The sequence below is a fragment of the Corvus hawaiiensis genome, chromosome 20 (assembly GCF_020740725.1).
Source record: "Corvus hawaiiensis isolate bCorHaw1 chromosome 20, bCorHaw1.pri.cur, whole genome shotgun sequence".
NCBI lineage: Eukaryota > Metazoa > Chordata > Aves > Passeriformes > Corvidae > Corvus > Corvus hawaiiensis.
The window spans coordinates 6,071,786-6,093,344 of record NC_063232.1 but is presented as its reverse complement, the minus strand read 5'-3'; the positions used below and the strand labels follow the sequence as shown (position 1 = coordinate 6,093,344).

The 21,559-nt window shown below is 57.1% G+C and overlaps 2 protein-coding genes across 5 annotated transcripts in view; one reads left to right on the top strand and one right to left on the bottom strand.

Moving 5' to 3' along the window:
- The first annotated feature begins 53 nt into the window (after positions 1-53).
- On the top strand, positions 54-7,652 carry TMEM120A (transmembrane protein 120A). The gene is made up of 12 exons (XM_048324593.1): positions 54-157; positions 2,146-2,264; positions 2,724-2,840; positions 3,295-3,354; positions 4,024-4,119; positions 4,374-4,463; positions 4,819-4,884; positions 5,027-5,088; positions 5,300-5,392; positions 6,018-6,082; positions 6,684-6,752; positions 6,835-7,652. Exons 1-12 carry the CDS (start codon positions 83-85, stop codon positions 6,946-6,948), a joined length of 1,026 nt encoding a protein of 341 aa, XP_048180550.1. The 5' UTR covers positions 54-82; the 3' UTR covers positions 6,949-7,652.
- Positions 7,653-8,374: 722 nt separating this feature from the next.
- The window catches only part of LOC125336241 (NADPH--cytochrome P450 reductase), a 28,528-nt gene continuing 15,343 nt past the window's right edge, over positions 8,375-21,559 (bottom strand). For 3 of the 4 annotated variants that reach the window (XM_048324590.1, XM_048324589.1, XM_048324591.1), the window contains 14 exons: positions 18,272-18,320; positions 17,326-17,454; positions 16,792-16,941; positions 15,850-15,974; positions 14,887-14,976; positions 14,334-14,432; positions 13,603-13,719; positions 12,769-12,887; positions 11,515-11,696; positions 11,240-11,389; positions 10,465-10,732; positions 9,851-9,996; positions 9,581-9,666; positions 8,375-9,356 (listed from right to left, as the gene is read on the bottom strand). In XM_048324590.1, the coding sequence (XP_048180547.1) occupies positions 9,212-9,356; positions 9,581-9,666; positions 9,851-9,996; positions 10,465-10,732; positions 11,240-11,389; positions 11,515-11,696; positions 12,769-12,887; positions 13,603-13,719; positions 14,334-14,432; positions 14,887-14,976; positions 15,850-15,974; positions 16,792-16,941; positions 17,326-17,454; positions 18,272-18,320 (1,855 nt within the window). In that variant the 3' untranslated portion in view covers positions 8,375-9,211. Of the gene's footprint in view, positions 9,357-9,580; positions 9,667-9,850; positions 9,997-10,464; positions 10,733-11,239; positions 11,390-11,514; positions 11,697-12,768; positions 12,888-13,602; positions 13,720-14,333; positions 14,433-14,886; positions 14,977-15,849; positions 15,975-16,791; positions 16,942-17,325; positions 17,455-18,271; positions 18,321-20,828; positions 21,171-21,559 lie in introns of those variants that run through there. The other variant, XM_048324592.1, reaches the window with a different exon arrangement.

The following is a 21,559-nucleotide window of genomic DNA, read 5'->3' as shown; positions in this document are numbered from 1 at the left end:
GTCCGGAAGGGGGCGGGGCCCCAGCGCCGCCGGTCGCCGCGGGCCGGGCCGGGCCGGGCCGGTCGCCGCCGCCATCGCCGCCATGGCCTGGGGCGCCTCGCTCGCCGAGTGCCTGCGCGAGTGGGAGGAGCTGCAGGACGGCTACCAGCGCATCCAGGTACCACCGGGCCCGGGACACCCCCGGGCAGGGGCCGAGGGAGCGCTCCGGCCGAGCGGGGCACGCCGGGGTTACCGGCAGCGGGGTGGGGGATCCCGCAGCATCCCCAGCGGGTACCGCGGGCAGCCGGGCTCTCCCCTCTGGAGTCCGGGTGCTTTCCCCGCCGTGTCCCAGCCCTCGGGTACGAGCCTTGTGCCTTGGGGCAAAGCGTTTCGGAGCAGGGCAGGGGTGCCAGGCTGTGCCAGGGCACGGGGCTCGCTAAGAGCGGGTGCCTCGGTCTGATGCGCCGGCCTGCCGTGGACGTGGCGTGGAGACCTCAGATCTCCCGGTTTCGAGCAGGGAGCGGCACTGCCTGGCGTGGCACGGCCGGACTGGGTGCGCAGATGCCGTTTCACTCCTTATCGCTCCTCTCAGCCCGGCTCCGGGCAGCCCGGAGCCAGCCAGCCCCGCAGGGAAAGCGGCCAGCGGAGCCCAGGTCTCCCGGAGCCCAAGCACGCTTCGGCCAGGCACCTTGTCCCGACTGCCATACCCTGTCACCGCCGGGGCTGGCCGGGAGCTCCGTGCCAGGAAGGTGACTGGTATCAGAGGTGCTTCCATCTGCTTTGTGTAATCCCCAGGGCGCTGCCTTGCCGGGGAAGGAGTGGGCAGGGTTCAGCTCACACAGGGTCACCCAAGGGAAAGGTTGGCCAACCATCTCCTGCTGCCGCTCAGGTCACTCGGCTGCAGCTGCACCCGTTCCCTTTCCCCCTCCTTCCCCCTCGGGAGCGGGGCGAAGCGGATGTTGTTGCGGACACGTCGCTGCTGTGCCCAGATCTGGGGCAAGGGAGGCTTTGAGAAACCTCCTCTTGCTTCATAAGGGTTGCATGGATGTCCCAGGTCACCCACTTCGAGCCCTGCGTGCAGCCACGCAGCGCCGGCCCTTCCCTTTGGAAACCTCTCCCGGGGTGGCTCCTGACCCAGGCTGTCTCCGAGCGTGGAGCGCCGATGCTGGCACGGCTGAAGGACTTGTCACAAAAGCCACTTGCTCACAGTTAACTCCAGAGCCAGAAGGAGGTGGCTCTAGATGGCAGAAGGAAAGCTTGATGGTCAAGCAGGGAATGTCCTGGGATAAATCAGGGACATAAATCACTGCTGTGGAGCCGGGACTATCTGGGATTCATTCCCTCCTTGCCGCTGCTTGTCACCAGAGGGGGAAGGTTTCCCTCTGCTCTCGGTTTCACCTTTCTCCTTTGGGAACAGCTTTTAAGATCCAGTGATTGAGTGATTGATAAGAGCTACAGAGGTTAAAACTTGTGTGTGCCAAGGTCTAGTCCAAGGGTTGTTGTGAGCAGCCTGTAGTTCCCTGCTGGAGGTGGTGTCCAGGCTGCTGTGGCCAAGGTGATGCTGTTTTCCAGCTGACCTGGACAAGCAGCAGCATTGATCCAGCAGCTCTCCTCTTTCCTTACTAAATATAGTGGAGAAATGCATCCAGCCTTATCCAGGTGCGGTTGGGTTACGGGGCACTTGGCTGCAGCCCTGCTGGGAGCCCGTCCTCTTTGTCCAGCTCACTGACAGGCTCCTTCCAGCTTCCCAAGGGTGCTCAGGTAGAGCCCCAAGGCCACGAGCTGGGGCTGAGAGACCTGGAAGCACAAAGAGCTGCTCGTCCTGTCCCAGCACTCAGAGGCACTGCTCTTGCCACAGTTGTACCCTGGCCCAAACAGCATTTATTCCCAAATCTTTCCTATCTGCTGTGTGCAGTCATTGGTGTCCCAAACATGGGAACATCCTGTGGATAGCCTGCTTGGGATTGGGGGTGGGCATCCCCATGGAAGCAGGGCTGGCTGCAGGCTGTCCCCAAACACACCTGGCCTTCTTCAGCCACCCCTCCTCTCCCCCAGCAGCTGCACAGGTGAAATTAAGGATGTTTTTTAACAGAAGCATCATAGAGGACCCAAGGACAGGGGCGTCTGGGCAGGCAGCTCTAATGCGTGGTGGTCTCTCCTTCCCAGGACAACCACAAGCTGTACAAGCAGAAACTCGAGGAGCTGACCAAGCTCCAGGATGGGATCTCCAGCTCCATCACCCGGCAGAAGAAGCGGCTGAAGGAGCTGTCGCTCTCCCTCAAAAAGTGAGTCAGTGCTCTGTGACAGCACAGGAGGGGAGAGCAGCAAGGATGGGGCTGCTGAGCTCACCTCATGTCTCAAATGCAAACCTCTGCAGCCAAGTGCTGTGGGGAGGCTGATCTTCCCCAGCCCCTCTTTCCTCTGCCCTGATTTGTGCCCCGTTTGCAGTTCAGAGCTTGCGAGGGCTTTGCAGGTACCATGAAGTGCTCCCCTCCTGCACAAAGCTCTCCCCATCCTTCCTGAGGCTGAGAGACACACCTGGCCTCACCTTGCTCCCTTCTCTTGGGCAACATCCCAGCCTGACAGAGGAGCTCGCCCTGCAGATGGAGTTGTGGACTTGCCTCCCATCCACCCTCCCTGTCCTTGGGGTGTCCTTGCCCGAGCCAGTCACCTGTGGAGTGCCAGCACGTGCTGATCACATTACAGAGGCTCTCCTGATGCCAGCGCCTGTGTTCCCTCCCCAGATGCAAAGGCCAAGCGACTCCCGAGCAGGAAGCGTCCATCCAAGAGACCCAGAGCCTGATTAAAGAGAGGCAGAACGTGTTCTTTGAGATGGAGGCCTATCTGCCAAAGAAGAACGGGTGAGAGGCACCTCAGCTCCGCGTGGGACACCAGGGCCACCCTCCACATCCCCGTGGCTTTAACACCACAGGCACAGACCCCAGAGCTGTCACCCTGCTCCTGGCGGTGTCACAGCTGTGCTGCTCCACTTGGGCTCCCCAAGGATGCCTGGGCAGGAGCCAGCAGTGCTGCCCCTCACTCCTCTTCCTGCTCATGGCCTTCACCCACCCTGGGGCAGTGGTTGTGCTCGAGGGGAAGCCCTGGTGAACACCCCAGTGCCTGTGGGAGGTGGGGTGTGTGCTCCCCCACCCATTCCCCTGCCTGTGGGAGGGGATTCCAGGGGGTTTGTGCCTGGCAGCTCTGAGTGGAAACACCTGGGGTCTCATTCCTGGCTCATCCCTGGCCCCGCTGGTGGCACAAGAGGGGACAGCTCCACAGGCAGGTCCCCATCCTAACGCTCTGCTCTCTCCCCAGGTTGTACCTGAGTCTGGTGCTCGGCAACGTGAACGTGACACTGCTCAGCAAACAGGCCAAGTACGGCCCCTCCTCACTGCACCTCTGATTTTTCTGGCTTGGCATCCCCTTGGCACCAGGAACAGCAGCTCCTCCTGGGCAGACACGGGGCTGGCTTGGCTCACCTGGTGTAGATTCCCTTCCCGAGCTGTTTTCTGCATCGTTTCCCAAGAATCAGCCAAATTCTGGGCTCCCCCTCATGTTGCTGCCACTGGGCTGGGATGGACCATTAGTGCTGATGAGTTAATAGGATCCTTCACCTAAGCTGTGTCCATGTTTCCACCCTGTTAGGGACTTCCAGGACAGACAGAAAGTGTAGTCCCCTCCTCTTCCCTTGGGGAAACACCAGAAGTTGGGTTGGGCCCGTGAGAGCCTTACCCGTGGCAGAGGTGCCCAGCCAGGAGCCTGTGTCCCCTTTGTTCCCCAGTCCTCCCCCTGGAGACCTGTGCAGATCCCAGTCTGCCCAGCTTCCCCACCAGGGCCACCCACTGGGGTGCTCAAAGGTATCCCAGCTGTGTGGAAGCAGCCTGGAGCTCTCTGGTCTCAGAAATGCCCCCAAGGCAAGGCTTTTCCCGAGTGTGTCCCAGAAGTTCCCAACAGAACATCGCTTCTATCCAGCCAGGTGGGATGGGAGGACACAAACTTCCAGCAGCCCCCTTGCTCCAAGGCTGTCCTTGTGCTTCCCTGCAGGTTTGCATATAAAGATGAGTATGAGAAGTTCAAGCTCTACCTCACCATCATCCTACTCATTGTCTCCTTCTCCTGTCGGTTCCTCCTCAACTCCAGGTGAGTCTGGCTTGGTGCTGGGCAGAGATCTCCTCCCAGAGCCCCCTTGTCCTTTTCTCCCATCCTGGAATGGCCAGAGCTGAACAGGAGATCCTGATAAAGCATCTGGACACTGCTCTGGAGGTGAGGTGGCCTTTGTGGCCATGGTGGGTGATGAGGAGCAGGTCTCTGCCCTGGGGGGTGGGTGTCCCACGGGCTGTCACGGTGCCTGTGTCCCCAGCACGTGCCTTTACACCCTGCTCTGTGTGACCCAGGGTGACAGACGCCGTCTTTAACTTCCTCCTGGTGTGGTACTACTGCACCCTCACCATCCGCGAGAGCATCTTGATCAACAACGGCTCCAAGTGAGTCCCCTGGGCCTGGGGAGGGGCGTGCAGCGGGCTGGGCCTTCTCTGCAGGGCTGGGGGAGTTGGGGCCCATCACAGGGGAGCAGCTCCCTCCTACTCAGGGTGTGTGGCAAACCCTGCTGGGAGCTGCAGGAGGGGGCAGGAGGAACCTCCCGTGTGGAGGTGGTGCAGGAAGGTGGAGCTGGAAGGGCCCTGGTGCTGCCTGGCCCCGAGGCCCTGGGTCCTGCTCCATTTCCTAACGAGCCCTGGGAGCTGTGGGGTGGCTGCAGCTGGGCTGCTGCACTCTCCTGGGGTGCTTTTGGCTCTGGATTCACGCTCCAGACCTGACACCACTTCTGTGTCCACCCTCCAGGATCAAAGGCTGGTGGGTTTTCCATCACTACATCTCCACCTTCCTCTCAGGTGTCATGCTGACATGGTAAGTCTGTGTCCCCTGTCCCGTGGGGGGCTGCCTGGGCTATGGGCAGCTCTGGCCAAGGGGCCATAGGGGCTGTGGGACAGGCAGGGCTGGCTGTCCCCTCCCTGCCCCACATTCCCCAGCCAGCACCTTCTCTCCACAGGCCAGATGGGCTCATGTACCAGATGTTCAGGAACCAGTTTCTCTCCTTCTCCATGTACCAGAGTAAGTGCTGCCACGTGTGTTGGGACAGGCACTGAGCCCCAGGTGCTGAGCACCTGCAGAGCTCTGCAGCATGCAGAGACCCAGCTGCAGCTGCTCACAGCTCTCAGCTCACCTGGCGGTTCCCTTGGCCTCAGGTGGCCTTTGTGGGATGATGCTGAGGCTGAAGGCGATCCCTGGGCAGCTGCTGACAGCAGCCACATTCTCCTTGCAGGCTTTGTGCAGTTCCTGCAGTATTACTACCAGAGCGGGTGCTTGTACCGGCTGCGAGCACTGGGGGAGAGGCACAACATGGATCTGACCGTGGGTAAGTGGGGTGTCCCCTTGCTGGTGGTCTCAGGCTGCCAGCAGCCTCCTCCCAGCTCCAGGCCAGTGCTCAGCTGGCTGGGATCTGTGGGTTCCACTAAAGGAAACGGTGACACTTTGGTTTGAGGTCACTTTTATCAGTGGCAGGAACAGTAAAAGCTACAAGTCAAACCAAAGCTCCCCGAGCAGCATCTCCCACAGGGCAGCACCACCCCACAGGCTGACTGTCCCCCTCCTCCTGCTCTGCTGGCACCACCAGCCCACAGCTGGCTCCCTCAGGATGTGAGGTGGCTGTGGATGTGGCTCTGGGCATCCAAGCTTTCCCCAGGAAGCTCCTTCAGACATGAGACGTCCTCCAACACCCCATGCACTGAGGGCTGCCACCGCCCCGGCCCCTGTGACACTGAGGGCTGGCTCACTGGAGCCCAGAGGCCTCTGTTGAATGAGGAGTCCCTGCCACTGTCCCCCCCACCAGTGCCCACAATGAGGCTGGAATGGCAGGAACTTCCCAGCCAGGCACAGTGTGGGCACTGAGTCTCCCTGTCCTCCACCTCTGGAGGAGCTGGGCTCCATCCCCTCTCCACCAGCCCATTCCAGGTCCTCACAAAAACCTTCGTCCTTTGCAGAGGGCTTCCAGTCCTGGATGTGGAGAGGCCTCACGTTCCTGCTTCCCTTCCTCTTCTTTGGGCAGGTGAGGCTGCACCCATCCTTGCACGATGCCAGAGCCTCGGGTGGCAGCGGGATGTGCCACGTTCCGGCTGTGCTCAGTGGCCTGGACGTGGCACAGGCCCCACAGGCTGCCACAGCCATGTGACACGGGATGGTGGGGCAGGGAAACACTTCCAACAAGTGCTGAGCCTTTCCCTCCCAGGCACCCACCTGGGAGGCGAGACAGGGAGGAGCTGGGGTGGTTCTGCCACGTGCTCAAGTGCAGAGGGGCTGAGCTGAGAACCCTTCCAAGGCCTTGCCAAAGCCCTTCTGAGCTCCAGCTTGGAGCTGCTGCTGCGAAGGATCAAGTCCTTCCTCAGCCAGATGGTTGAGGTCGATGGCCAAAGGCTGGTCTGAGGCTTCCTCATGGCCCTTGGGCTCCAGCTGGCCTGGAACAGGGGAGATGTTCCAGGGCTGGGGTTCTCTGGGAACAAGCCCCTCTGGCCCTGAGCCTGGGTGGGGTTTCACTGTCCTCACACAAGGTCAGTGTGGGGTTTACACTCAGAGGTAGCAGCTGGGTGAGCATCAGCCTGGGATTGAGCCTCTGAAAGCAGCAAGGCCCCTGAATCCCCTCTCTCCTGCAGTTCTGGCAGCTCTACAATGCCATCACCCTCTTCCGCATGATCCAGCACCCCGAGTGCAAGGAGTGGCAGGTAAGGAGGCTCCTGGGAATGCCCTGGGAGGGGGTGGCCCCAGGCAGGTCCCTCCTGCTGACTCCTGCCTGTCCTCCCACAGGTCCTCATGTGCGGCCTCCCCTTCTTCATCCTCTTCCTGGGCAACTTCTTCACCACCCTCCGCGTCGTCCACCAGAAGATTCAGAACAAGAACAAGGACACGAAGGAGAATTGAAGTGGGGCAGTGTGGGGGCCTGGACTGTTTCTCCCCACTGGCTCCATCCCCTATCCCCATCTCCTTGATTCCGTCCGGACTCTGGCGTCTCATCCCATTCCTTCGAGGCCTGCGTGTGGGACAGAGCTTGGGGCCTGCTCCTGGACAGTCCATGTGCTCACCATGGGGCTGGATCCGTGCTGGAGTCACTCACCTGGAGTCAGTAGCACCCTGCACCTGCTGTCCTGGCTGCCTTCCACACCCAAAGAGCAGGATTGCTTGGCACAGCCACTCCCCTCCCTTGTACTGGGATGTTCTCTGGACACTGGTGCTCCCCACACCCCTGGGACAAGGCAGCGTCCAGGCACTGCCTCACGCAGCTCCTGGGGTGCTCGAGGCTGCCCCTTTTCCCCCCAGCCCTGCACCCAGGGCAGCCCCTGGGAGTTGAAGGCAGAGTTCCTGGGGCAGCCTTGTCACTCCCAGGGCACTGGGGCTGTGCACAGCCCTGGATTCCAGCTGTGCCCCAGTTCTTCCCTCGCCTCCAATCCGCAGGGAAGGGGCGGCTGGGGCATGGGAGGGGTGGGAGCAGCAGGAGCCTGGTTGAGGCTTCCTGCTGGAGCTGTGCAAGCAGCACCCCGGGCTGGCATCTCCTGAGGGTGCACATGTGGAAATAAAGGGAAGGAGCTGCCCCGGGGCACCGGGACAGTCTGGGAACAGCTTCCACACTCTGCTCTGTGGCTTTGGTTCATCGGGAAGTGGGTCCTGGCACAACCTCCCTGGAAGGAAGGTGGAGGTGGGGGTCAACAGGACAAGAGGAAACAGCCTCAAGTTCCACCAGGGGGGGTTTAGATCGGGTATTAAGGAAAATGTCACATGAAAGGGTTGTCCAGCCCTGGCAGAGGCAGCTGTGGAGTCACCATCCCTGCAGGGATTTAAAAGCCACGTAGATGTGGCAGTTGGGGACATGGTTGAGTGGTGGGTTTGGCAGTGCTGGGTTAAGGGTTGGACTCAATGATTTGGAGGGGTTTTCCAGCCTAAATGAGCCCATGATTCTATGAAAAGTCATCTCCCTGTGCCCTTCCACCAGCCTGGGGTGGAGGTGGGGGCTCCTTCCTGCGGCACCCCAGCCTGCACAAGCTGTGGCCACCTAAGGAGCCCAGCAGGACCTGCAGGTGGGGAAGAGACACCCTGTACCAGCTGTACCAGCGCTGGGAGAAGCAGCACTCTGGAAGAACCAAAGCGCAGGTCGGGCACAGCTGCACCCCAGTCCAGAGCCCCCCACTGCCATCCTCCCTCCCTTCCCAGAGCCCAGCACTCAGGGGAGGGGCTGCCCCCACCTAAACCCAGAGCTGCCACCGCATCCCCAAATTTCCTCTCAGTTATCACCCACTGCTCCTCCTGCCTCCCTCTTCCCTCTGGCTGAGCAGAGAGAATGCAGGAAGCAAACTCCAGACACAGTATTTTTATTCCAAGGGCAAATGTATTTAAATAATTTACAATCATTGGAGAGCCTGAAAGTCTAGGTTTTTTGTTGGTTCCCCCCCCCCCCCCATGATTAAATCACAAAGATATTCAAAATAAAAACAGTATTTAAAAAATGACCGTACACGGCGTGAGGGAGGGGCTGGGCTCAGGGGAGCGAGCAGGGCCTGATGGAGACCCCGCCTCCCAAACCGGGCGTGTTCTCGAGGGAAAAGGAGCCACCCCCTTCCCGCTGATGCTGGAGCGGGAATGGAGCGGGATGTGGTGGGGCCATGGGACAGCTCTGTGCCCAGAGCCAGCTGCCAGCCCCACACCCTACAGCCGGGCACACAGGGGTGGCAGGAGGGAGGCACAGCCTCAAGCGGAACCCGAGCACAGCCCCCGCACCCCTCTGCTGTCCCTGCAGGCCAGGGTGGGCTCCAGCCCAACACCTGTGCTCAGGGAAGGAGCCCGGAGCTCCCTGGCAGTGTGTCCATCCCTCCTGCCCCACAGCGGCTGTGTCCCTGATGCCCCTGGCCTCACGGCAAACGCTGGTGCCACGGGGTGCACCCTGAGGTGCTGGTGGCACCCAGACAGCAGCCGGAGCTACCCCCCTGCCCCTCTCAACCTTTTCCACCCCCTGGCTCCACAGCCTGCCCCGAGGGGCTGCTGGGGCTCAGGAGGGGTTGGGAGTGACACCGGGGTAGCTGCGGGCTGGGGACGACACCGTCACCCACAGCAGCCGTGGGCGAGCAGGCACTGCCCAGCTCCCCCGGCCCGCGCCTGGGGACCCGTTCTCTCCCCGGCCCCGCCAGCCCCGCTCTTAGCTCCACACATCCAGGGAGTAGCGGCCCTTTGTCATCAGTTTCTTTACATAGTCCACGGCCTGGGGCTGGCTCATGTTCCCGAACTCGGACACGATCTCGTAGAAGGCATTCTGCACGTCCCGGGCCATGTTCCGGGCGTCGCTGCAAATGGGGAGCGCGAGTGAGACACCACGGCAGAGCCACAGAGCCCTGGCACCTCCTGCCCTGCACGGGGCTGTGCTCACCCCAGCCCCCCACCCTCCTCTCAACCAGGACAGCATAACCCTCCCAGGGCTTGTAAGGCACAGCTGGGGAAACTGAGTCACGCTCCTTTTCCTGACAATAGGAACATTGTCCCCAAATCCCTGTCCTGCCCCCAGACCTACCCACACACATAGATATGAGCCATTCCCTCATCAATCAGCTTCCAGACGTTTTCCTTGTTCTTCTTCAGTAAGTGCTGGACGTAAACCTGGCAGGAAACACGGTGGGAGTGAGGAGAGAGGAGCAGAGCCCCCACACCACAGGCTGTGGAGGGGGAGGGAAGCCAAGGTTGTGCTCACGGCTCTGGGAAACAGGGGAAGTGCTGGGTGCTCCTGCCTGCCATGGGATGGGATGGGCAGCAGGAATAAGTGGCAGGGGAAACAGCATGGTACCTTCTCAGCCTGGTCCCTGGAGAAGGCCACATTGAGCTGGGTGAGGACTCCCTCCTTCTGGAAGCGGGCCAGCTCCTCCCGGTACAGGTAGTCCTCGTGCTCATGGCGGCAGCCATAGTACAGCACCGTCTCACCCACCTCTTTGCCTGCAGGGTCACACAGCCCCTGTCAGCCCCAGGTGCTGTCCCCTCCCCACCTCCCCCCTTGTCCTGCCACTCCCAGCAGCCCCCAGCCCTGTGCTCTCCCCTCTCCTGGGCTCACAGAGCTGCATGATGGGGCTTCTGGTTATAAGGGGAAGCTCCAGACTGATTCCCAGAAGTGGCCACAGGCTTCAGAATTGAGTCTGAGTGACTTGACTGTGGTTATTCGGAGGTGTGGTGGTGGCAGATGTCACAGAACTGTCTCAGCTCTATCCACCCCCAAGCATCCTCCAAGGCCAAGAGAAGGACCAAGCATCCTCCTGTGGGCTAAACCACTCGGCTGCTGTTCACCCTGCCCCAGCTCTCTGCTTTTGGCTGGGCCCACCAGCAACAGGAGCAGCAAAGCTGCACCTTGGAGGCACCCACTGAGTCCTGTAGCAGCTCCAGCCCCCAGGAGAGCTCCTGGGCACTCACCTTGCTGCTTCAGCCAGGCCCGCTCCTGGATGAAGCCGATGAAGGGGGCGATGCCAGTGCCCGGCCCAATCATGATCACGGGCGTGCTGGGCTTGAAGGGCAGCCGGAACTGCGACTTTCGGACGTACATGGGCACCAGGGAGCTGCTCCCGTTCTGGTCAGGCACCTTGTTCTTGAGCCAGTTGGTGGCCACCCCTTTGTTCAGGCGGCCTGTCTTGGTCTCATACTCCACTGTCACGGCACAGATGTGGATGGAATTGGGATGAACCTGCAAGGAAGAGATGCTGGCACCAGGCAGAAAAGGAGCCCTGGCAACCCCACGCTGCTTCCTTGTGCTCAGGAATGGGGAGAAGTTTATCCTAACATTAACACTGGGACAGCTACTCCTCCCTGCATGCTCCTCAGGGGGCTTCTGTCTTGTCCTCAACTCATCATGGGGCCACTGAGCTTCCCTGGATACTGCCAACAACCTCAGGGCTTCAGGCACAAGGAGTGACTTTTGACCAGCCCCTAAAATGCCACCTTGCCAGGCAAACGGGCAAAGAGGAGCAGGGCTGCAGGGAGCGTGATGGTATCAGAGCACAGCTGGCACAGCGTGGGACTCTCCACGGACCCTGTGGAAGCTGGGATAACTCCATGCACGGACATCACTAAACCTGCCCCTCTCACAGCAAATGTCACCAGGAGAAGCTCGCCGTGCCCCGACCCCAGCTGAGGGGAGCTGCAGCTGAAGCGGTCCCTCCACAGCCACATTCCCTGCTGGAAGCACACCCACCTTGGAGGAGGAGGCAATGGAGTAGTAGCGGGCCTGCAGGCGGGGCAGGAGCTCGCACAGGTGGTCCATGGGGGGGCGCAGGGAGGCCATGTCCTGCAGGATGGCCAGGATGTTCCTGCGGGCCTCCACCACCCAGCTGAGGTACAGCGCCTGCGGGCAAACAGGGCATGACAACCTCCCCACACGGCTGGCAAACACCCCCTCGGCTCGCCGGGTGCCTTTTGGGGATCCCCCAGCACCCAGCTCAGCCCAGCTGGGGAGGGCAGTGCTCCCACCTTGCCCTCGGCAGCGGACGAGGCCATTTTGCGGAGGCGCTCCTGCTCGCTGGCGTCTGTGGCGTACTGGGCCAGCTCGTACAGGACGTTGGTGCGGGGAGGGTTGGTGATGTCCAGGTAGTAAGTCAGGGCTGTCCGGTACGATGTGGGGCAAGGGAAGGGATGCTTCTTGTTGGATTCCTCTGGAGAAGTGGGAGAGAAAGAAAAATTTAAAATCATCCACCTCACGCTGTTATGTTAAGAGGTTTTGCGCCGGCTGCGACACAGTAAGGGCTGGAGACAGAGCAGAGTGGGCTTCAGGGAGGAGAGAGCAGCCTGTGGGTCAGAGCCCCAGCTCCACACTGAATCACCTCCCTCCCCAGGCAACTGCATCTCCCAGTAGCCCATTTTGTGTTTCACAGATGCTGCCTGACAGTTCAGCAGCAAAAAATACGCCCTGGGTTCCTCAACGGGCTCCCTGCTCCGAGATGTCCATGCACAGCCCAGCAAACCCCCAGGCTAAGCAGGGGCTCCCCTCCATGGCTAATTTGGCCTCAGGCACTTACACCTCCATCAGATCTGGCCTCAAAACTGTCCTTAGGCTCTGTCAGCCACGTACAGCTGTGCCAGTGGTCAAGGCTGGAGCCATTCTGCTCAGCCCTGAGAGGTCCGTAAGGGACAGGAACGACAGCGTGAGGCTGCACAGCACAGGACACTGCACAGGGGGCCACAGGCTCCAGCAGTGCATTAAATCCACTTCCTCTCTAGAAACCCAGAGCACTCTCAAGCTTCTGGGCCAGCTCATTTGATGCCTCAGGTCGGGCTGTGCTGCTCCAGGAGTGCGATGGGCAGCAGCTGCCATCTCCCTCCTGCCAGAGGCTGGCTCTGCTGGGAATGCTGCCCAGGAAAGAGCTCTTTGGATCAGCACAAGTGCTCCCTCCTGGCAGTTCAGCCCCCAAGCCTGTGCCTCCTCCCAGCACTGAACAAGAACATCTCACTCAGGGCTCTGAGGAGCTCTGGGGCTGCTGAAGGATGCTCTGGTGGGCTGATGCTCCGTAATTAGGAGTGTGCTGTTACATAATTTGTTGTTGAATGGGCTCACTAAGCACATTTCACAACTGACCCACTTCAACTGCTCTCAGCAAGCAGGCTCTGAGCCCCTGCAGTGAAGAGTGGCCACAGGACATCTGGAGGTGCCCCATGGGATCTTAGGGTGAAGGACAGAGGCCACAGCTGAAGGAGAACTGCTGACCCTTAGGGGTCATTCATACTCACCGTCCAAGTTGTTTAGGGACATGACAGTGTCCAGATCTGTGCCCAGGATCTCACCGATCTGGTTCACCAGGGAGGAGTCGTTGGCTGGGTACACGGCCACATGGTCCCCGGACTCGTACCTGGCAGAGAGCAGGAGAGCACGTGCAACACCCGCACCACTTCTTGACCACCCCTAGCAGCTCAGCCAGAAGACAAGGCAGCTGGTGCAAGAGGCAGCAGGACAACACTGAGGTCTGATGCCCAGGACCTGCACCATCAGCATCCACAGAGCCAGCAGTGACACTGTGGGATCATGGTTTCCCAGGGTTTTTACAAGGGACCTCCCAGGTGACAGCAGTTTTGCCAGAGTTCCAGTAAGGACAGGTCAATTTCCTGACAGAACAGAGCAAAGCTCCTCAAAACCTCTGCAGTTGTTATGTTAAGCCACCTGGATTCACAACTTCCTAACAATTTAAGGAATTTGAGCCAGTGAGAGGGTTTTAAGAACAAGGCTTTATTCCCCCATGCTTGTACACCTAAGCCAGGCAAACACAGGCAAGAGCAATGCCCAGCTCTCCCTTCTCTCACGGCTCTGCTGCCCTCTCATTTATTGAGTGACTCCTAGAGAATTCTTGCAACTGAGACTGCTCAGGTAGGACAGGGATGTGCTGTGGGATGGACCCAAAGCAGTGCAAAAGGTGGGAGCAAGTCCTGACAGGGGGTGCCTGCTACAGAAGCCCAGAGGGGCAGTTTAAAGGAGCAAGGTCCCCTTCTGAAGTGCTGGATGAGGCTGGTGCCACATCCTTGTTCTTTGCTCCTGACAAAACAGAGGAGTAGTCTCCTCCAGGGAACTACCTGATTTTGGAATTGGAGATATCCAGCTCCAGGTGCATCAAGTGTCGCTCTCCACCCTCGTTCAGCTTGCGGTTCTCTGTAACCTGAGCCAGGAAGGGGTTCTTGGCATCAAACGGGCTGGAAGGAAAGACAAAGGCCCTCTGGTTACTCTCCTGCAGGCTCATGGAGCTCCTTGTATCCAGGCATGTTCCCTCTGCCTCCAGAGCAGGCTCCCATGATGTGGTTCCTGTTCCAAAGCACACTGCACCACAGCACACACCAAATTATGATCTGCTGCTCCCCACACTGGAGCAGAAAACAGATCCTTTTCCTTCTCAGCACAGCCCAGCAGTCAACAGCTTCTGTCCCATTAAGAACACATGACACAGAACTGGATTGGAGGGACTGTCACAACATCTCAAAGGAATATTTCAGGCTGGAATGAATTTTTAAAGCTCATCTCCCCACAGCAATACTGCCAGCAGCCATCATGCACTAGCCATTCCAGGCAAGGAAAGGCTCAGGACAGATGCTGTGGATGTAGCAGCCAAACAGCACATAGAGCCACCTCCTCACCACGAATGATTCATTAATTGGGGAATCTCAGAGTCCCACTGGAGATCTGAGCCCATTTCTCTTGGGCAGAGACCTGCTGTGCTGCAGAAATGGCACTTGATTGTTAGAAACACATCAAGGAGCCATCAGCCAAGACCTGCCCCATGTACACCCTGCCCAGGGGGTGTGGCACTCACGGCTTCTGGTTCTCGTAGCTCTTGAGCCGGCCCATCTCCCCCGTGTAGACTTTGTTCATGTTCACATCTGTGTGCACCACCAGCTCGTACTGCCGGATGCTGGAGGGGGAAAGGGGAGAGAAAAAAATCAAACTGGAACCCACGAGGTACAGCTGGAACCATCATCTCCTTTGCTGGATTTGCTGCAGCTCAAAAACAAATGCAAATCCCAGCCCTTTGCCCCTCTTGAGACATGAGGGACCAGGCAGACTGCAGAAAACCCAAAGCAAGGGGAACCCTCAGCCTCCCTGGAGCCTCACAACCAGCACAGCCATCCCCAGAGGAACCAAACCCATCACCTCCCCACTCAGAACAGGAACCCAGAGCTGGGCTCAAACTCACACCTGGATGGGCTCAGGCCAAACATCCCTGTTCTACTTCACTCATGCCCTCCTCAAGTCTGGAAGGGGAGGCAATGCAGAGGAAAGGGAACAGCAGCCCAGGGCTGACAGCACAGCCACCAGTCAGAGGTGGCCAGTCTCTGACACCCCAAAGGAGCTGCTCCCAAACCCACCTGGACTCTTCTCCTGTAGCCTCCACCCCGAAGTGCTCACACACTGCTGGCCAGAACTGCTCTCTCCAGGTGATGAAGTCTTCTTCCAGGCTAGCCAGGGCAGAAGAGAGAGTCAATAACCCAGCCCCATTCCCAGAGGAGCCATCTGAGATCCCTTTGGTCTTCCTCCCATCACTGGGGGAAAAGGCATTTGCCTTAGACCCAGGCACCTTTGATCATGCCCACAGATCACCAGGAAAGTGCTGGCAGAGCACTGAGTGGGAACTGTTGCTACACCAGACAGCCCTCCCTTCACCAGGTCTGCCAAGGAAGGCTTTGATATTTAGGCTGAGTCTTTAAAAAACTCAGCTCCCTATTGTCCACCCATCAGGTGACCTTCCTAAAAGGTCATGATTCCACCATGGCACTGCTAATTTTTCTGGGCTCAGAGCTTTCCACACATGGCATATCCCTCCCATAAGGCCTTGAAGACCTTAGAGGTAGAGCCACAGGTCGATGTAATGTCCCAAGGTGCTCAAGTGAGCACAAAGAGGCAAAAAAAAAAAAGAAAATATTATTGTCTGAGCTGGAAAATTGCTGCTTCCCACCATAAAACGCTTCCCAAGGAGATTAATCTGCCTCCTTCACTGGGATGGGCGAGTTTATCCACACAGGCTGGGTTAGCCATGGAGCTGCAGCAGGGCAAGGGCAGAGGAGGCTGCAAAGCCTGCTCCTGTGTGTACCCACAGGCATGGGCATTTAAAGCTGATGTGGGATTTCCCAGACACAGGATCCCTTCAGATACTCCCTGTGCACAGGGATCTGACTGTGGGAGAGACAGCAGACACACGCTCAAAAACGTGCCAAAACAAGGAGCCCTGTGGAGTTTATTTCTGCCTCGGTAGTAGAACCAATTCCCTGTCAAGGCCCCTTCCAAGATGCTTTCAGCCAGCTCTGAGCAGCCCCTCACCCCAAGGCACTCACTTGCCATCGTCATCTCCCAGCCCAAGCTCGAAGATGCGCTGGGCTCCGAGCTCCTCCAGTCTCTTGTCCACGTACTTCCCCATGGCATTGAAGTGCTCGTAAGTCTTGTTCCCCAGCCCAAAGACCTGGTAGGGAACACTCATGAGCACAGAGAAACAGGAGGTGGACTCTCCTCATCCATTATCACCCAGCCAAGTAGCACCCAGCAAAGGATGCTGAAGAAAGACAGTGAGACCTCTCCCAGCTCACCATCAGCTCTCAAGTAAGAATCTACCACTGCAGAGTGTGTGGTTAGGAAGCACCAGCACCTCCCCTGAGGCTGGATGCACTTCCAAGAGCTCCTGCACATCTCCTCGTGGGACAGCCTGGAGAGCCACTGCTGGCCTTTGCCTCCCACAAACCATGCAGTAAATGTTTGCTCACTGCTTCACACAGAGCAGCTTCACATCTCCACCAGTGGATTTTATTCTCATTTGCAATTATTATGCTGCCTGAGGAATTTGGCCAGGGTTTAGGTGAGGTGGTTGTTTCTCAGCCAGTTATTCAGCTCAGCACAGGAAGAGAGCTACACATTCCTCCAAGTGACTTAATCTGTGGGAGAAGATCTGGCCCTGGGCTGCTCAATTAGCTTCTGAAGAGCAGCAGCAGCCTGTAGCTCATTTAGACTTGTATTCGGTGCCTGCAAGGCTGTTTGGGGCTGTTTATACCAGGAAGCCCTCATGATTTAGAGGGTGGAGAGAGAACTCTGACATTTGCATTTAAAGCCTCCAGATGTACATTTGCAAGTGTCCACAAAGCGTGGGCAGGAAGACAGCAGGGACCTCATCCCAGACAAGGTACACAAGGCACAGACATCGTGTTGGGCCTCTCCCCAGGCCACACTGGAGGGCTCTTGGCCTTTCTGCCCAAATGCAACCCAAAAGCTGGAATGGGGCCACTTACTGCAAACCGGAGACCCGACAGGTCGGCATCGGCCTCCTGCAGCCAGTCGTAGAAATCCTGGGCATTGTCCGTGGGATCCCCCTCTCCATAGGTGGCCATGCAGAACACAGCCAAGGATTTGTCAATCTCAGAGAGGCGACTCAGGTCTGACTGCAATCAAAGGAAAGAAGGCATCTTCAAGGATCCCACAATGTGGCTGTTGGGTAATTCCTATTCCCTCAGTGTAGGTGTGTGAACAGCACCACACGTTTACAGAAGGGGCTGGGAAAATAAAGCCAACCACCCTCACTGGACTGCAAGTCAGTATATCTACCCCACCAGAAAAGCAATGGGATTTTCCATGCAAGGCTTTAAGGGAGCAGGAGAACGTAGAACGGCAAGGACCGAGCCCGTATCTGCATCTCTCAGGCTGATCCTTTCTCCCCTAGACGACACTACTAAAAAGCCAATTATCCTTTGGCCAAGGTCATTGTTATTTTTTTAGAGGGCACTGAAAGGTTCTTACTATCCCAAGGCTGTTCAGGGCTAAATTACCAGGTCATACTCCTCTGGATCTGCTGCCATGCCCCTGAGGCCATAACGATGGGCATCTTTGGAGAGGCGATTGGCAAACTCCTCTGCTGTGCCCGTCTGGGAACCGTAGAAAACCACTATATTTCGGCCCTGGAGAGAAAGAAAAATCCTTTTTAAATGGTGATTAGTCATTTGGCAAATGCGTGGATGAAGTACAGACAAAGGAAATGCCTGGGATCAGGAATCCTGGACTGCAACCTAAAGGCAACCAGGAGTCTGAGCCTGTGCAGGACTCCAAGGGTTTGGCAGAAAACTCAAGGCTGAACTGTTAATGAGAACATGACTCAGAGGGGAGGCTCAGGTCAGACTAAAACCCAAAGCAAAGAATAAACCTTCCAGGATTTATTCTCAACTTTGAGGCTGTGGAGTGACTCCTGGAAACAGGGGACACCCTGGATGAGAAGGCAGAACTTGCCAAAGGCTCTGGGCAAGTGCCTAAGCACCAGAGCTCCTGCTCTGCTGCAAGCCAGCTACTTTGAAGTCCAACAGAAAATGCATCCAGCCGTTGCCTCTTCCTCTGCTTCCTCTTATGTCCAGACCAGCAGAGTCAAAAGCTGACAGTTCTGTGTACCACAATTCCCATTCCACAGCCAGCCAGTTTGGGAACCAACCACACAGATAAACAACTGCCAGCCAATGACTTTAAAGTCTCTGCCATTTCCCTCCTGACTTTGATCTCATATTACATTATTTTTTTCCACCGAATTTTCACTTTAATTTCTTCTCTTAAGAACAACTCTCAGGCACAGACTAAAAGAGCTATTCCTGGCTGCTCACACAGATTTCCTCTGGATGCTCTCTGCAGCAGGCATGTGTCTGTATCCAAACCAAATCCTTCTGCTGACAGTCTCCAGAGGAAACTGGCATGGGCATGAGCTCCCCCACATTCCCAGAACAAGCAGCTTACCGTCTTCTTCATCTTCTCGATGAAGCTGCTGTCTCTCACTGGAGCTGCTCTGAAAGACAAGAGGAACTCTTTTCAGATGAGCACATTCATTTTTGAGGTCAGGAATAAGCAAGTGGGGAAAAAGTGGCCTCCAGACCTCAGGAAAGCTGCCCAAAAGGGTGTGAATCTCCACTGACCACTGTTATTCACCCTGCCCCAGGGATGGCCATCCCTCATCCACAGGGCTTCTGCACACAACCACGGAGCAGGGACTCGGAGCAGAAGGGAAAAGCTGAGCCCCTGCCTGACTCCCATCAGTGAATCTTCCCACAGGAAAAGCCCAGGCACTCAGCCCTGCCCACCAAGAAACCTTTATCAACTGCCCTGAAAGGTTTCACAGCTGAGCAGGTTAAAGGATCTCACAGGAGCAGGTCTCTAGATAAGTCTCAGGGGCTAAGATATGGTATGAGAGAAGGGAAGGGATTGCTCCCTGCTTCCCACACCCCCACGGGCATGCAGGATCAGTCCTGAGCCATGCTCCCCCAGGACACATCCCCCAAACCTGAAGTCAAACAGGGCTAAAAATCTGCTGTTTCAGCCTCAAAACAGCATGCCCCAGAGCTGGAGAGCCCTGTGGAGCAGACACATGCAGCTGATCAGACCCACAGAGCTCCTGGCAAGGCAACCACTACCAGCTGAGGTCCTTTGGAGGCGGGTTCCCATTCCCAGGACAGATCTCCTGCACAGAACATTTGCATTACTGGATGGACATGGCTCTCCCTAGCTTGGAAGGGGGACAAACCACAGCAGAGCCACAAACATGGAGGTAGGGATTCCCACTGCTGTGGCTGCCCTGTTAGGGAGGGAGCAGGAAGAGCTTTGCTATCCTTAGCACATCTTTGGATTTTCAGTGTCATGGAGTGAAAACAACCCGGCCCTGGGGACCCTGGGAGCCTCACAAGCAGAGGTGACCATAGCTACAGTCAGATTAGGTGCTGGGAGCTTTTCACAGCAGGCAAGGCCAGGAGCTCCCTTGCTGTCCTCCCCACCAAAACTTCGGTAAGCAGGGAAGAGGAACGTGGGACCCATTCCCATTTCACAATGGAAGAATGCAAGGCCAAGGCCGGGTCTCCTGTGGGAAGAGAGAAGCCTCCAGGCAAAAAACAAATGGTTTTGGCTCCAGCCCATGTGAGAATGTGAAGAGCTTGCTAACAGTTTCCTCAACTCTGTAGCCCAGAGGGAGGGATCCTGCAGATGTGCTGAGAGGCATTTGGGAGAGCACACACACGCAGAGCACCAGGGTGGGGGACGGTCATAAAACATCCCTTCGAGCACCCCTTCCTACCCAAAGGGATCAAGGAGCTCCATAACTGGGCCTGACAGCTCTGAGCACCAACAGTCTCAAACAAAAGACAAAAGCACACACAAAGGACAAGCAAAGCCAACCCCAAAAAGCTCTCTGAGGCAGCCGTGCTCCCAAGAGAGCTGCTTCACGCCCCTGCCTGGCTCTCTCAGCAGGTAACAGTCTCCCCGTGTTGTCATTTGTCCCCTGTTGGGAACTGGGATATCACAAATATCTTAAGGGAGCAGCCCCAGCCCTGCCCACGCTGCAGCCAAGGACAGGGACTCGGGAGAGCTCTCAAGACAAGGCTCTCACTTAGTTTTTGGCTCCTTGGTGAACTTCTTTAGTTCCTGCCCTCTGCAAATGAGATCCAATTAAAACAACACTTGGGTCAACTACTAAACAAAAAGCTTTTAAAGGAGGAGAAAAAGAAAAGTTTTTAGATCCTTTCAGCAAGCTCCCTTTGGAAGAGAAAAGGGTGCAGCACATGGAGCTCGTCTATTTTCAAAGGAGGCAACCCCACACCAAAGTGAGTGGTGGAGAAAAGGCTGTGGCTCAGATACAGAAGAAATAATGAGCCTGGCTTTATAAAAAAGGACTACACAACTCCCTGAAATTGCTTCATCAGGGTGGCCTGAAAATCTGAGCAGTGAAAACGCACAGGCACTAAAGGCACTAAACGACACTCATTTTCACTGCTCTGCCAGGGAAACTTGGAAGACAAAGTTTGTCCTCAGCAAGGACTGCTCTTACAGCTTAGACAGCTCAGGGTAGCAGCTACAAGCACTAGAAGAAGCATTGGGTGGAGGGAAGGGGATTAACCCCATTGTCAGAGTGAGTCTGTAGCTTGTATAGCTCTCCCACACTTGGTGAGGGCCCACAGCACAAGTGACTCCCAAGGCTCTCTGTCACTTTAGTTTCAGGAGAAAGGAAAAAAAAAAGACAGGGGAGGAAGCTCCCAACACCAAAGTCTGTCTCAGCTGAACACCTCTCCTTCAGAAAGCTCCTGTTCTCATGGCTTTCCTGCTGAAAGCACAGATCCATCCAGAAGTGAGGATGCAGTCTGGATGCTGCAGAGAAACCGAGCACCGACAGCAGGGTCTCCTCTGGAGCAGCCTGCTTCCAAGCAGAGCCTCTCCCTTTCCTTCTCCTCCTGTTGCAGAGGGAGGAGGCACCCACTCCACCCAGCTTTGGAGCTGGAAGGATCCCGCCAGCCCGTCGGGCAGAGTAACTCACCTGGCCATGGCCGGCTCTTCCCGCGGGGCCGAGTACACACAGCCCATGGCCGGGCAGGGAGGAGGCAGACAAAGAGTCCAGGGCAGCCGTGTGTCTGCAAGGGGAGCTGTGGGGGGACGGATCTAACTTAGCTCTGGAGCCACACGCACACAAGCCTTTCCATTCTGCTCCTCCTGGGCGTTAAAACCGAGCGTCAGCCTTTTGTTGAGAAGAAGAGAGCCAGCACAAAAGGTCCCAGCACGGGTCATAGCAGGAGTGGTCCTGTCCACTCCAATCCTCGTGGTGGGGCTTTGGAAGTTACTGAGTGGATCTGCACAGTCCTGAGAAACTGCAACATCTGGCAGCAGTGGCAGAAAGGAATTAGGAGTGGAGAATGAAACCTCCCAGGATCCTCCGCAGCACACGTCCCTCTCCCATCCGCGCGGAGCAGGGGGACGGGACACAAAACCCTCCCCCAGCCTTGTTCCCTTGGAAACTGTTTATATCACAGCTGCTTTTATATATATTCTTAAAAAAGAAAAAAAAAAAAAAGGAAAGAAAAGCTTGATGCTATAGCTGAATGAAACGATTCCAGACACTGCGTGAGCAACGCTTCGGGTAACTATGGCAGTGCCATTACGGAGGCAGCTCAAAGGAGTTTGTTTTGCATAGGATCCCATTAAATTAAATTAGAGATGGTCTCTCTCACACACACAGGCAGCAGAGAGCTAATCAGGCTAAGGACTTGGAGC

What these genes read in the sequence shown, in the direction of transcription:
- TMEM120A (XM_048324593.1), top strand. Translation starts at nt 83, where the DNA reads ATGGCCTGGGGCGCCTCGCTCGCCGAGTGCCTGCGCGAGTGGGAGGAG. An exon ending in CGGTTCCTCCTCAACTCCAG is followed by an intron (nt 4,120 to 4,373) that starts GTGAGTCTGGCT and finishes TGTGTGACCCAG; the next exon opens with GGTGACAGACGCCGTCTTTA. An exon ending in TCAGGTGTCATGCTGACATG is followed by an intron (nt 4,885 to 5,026) that starts GTAAGTCTGTGT and finishes TTCTCTCCACAG; the next exon opens with GCCAGATGGGCTCATGTACC.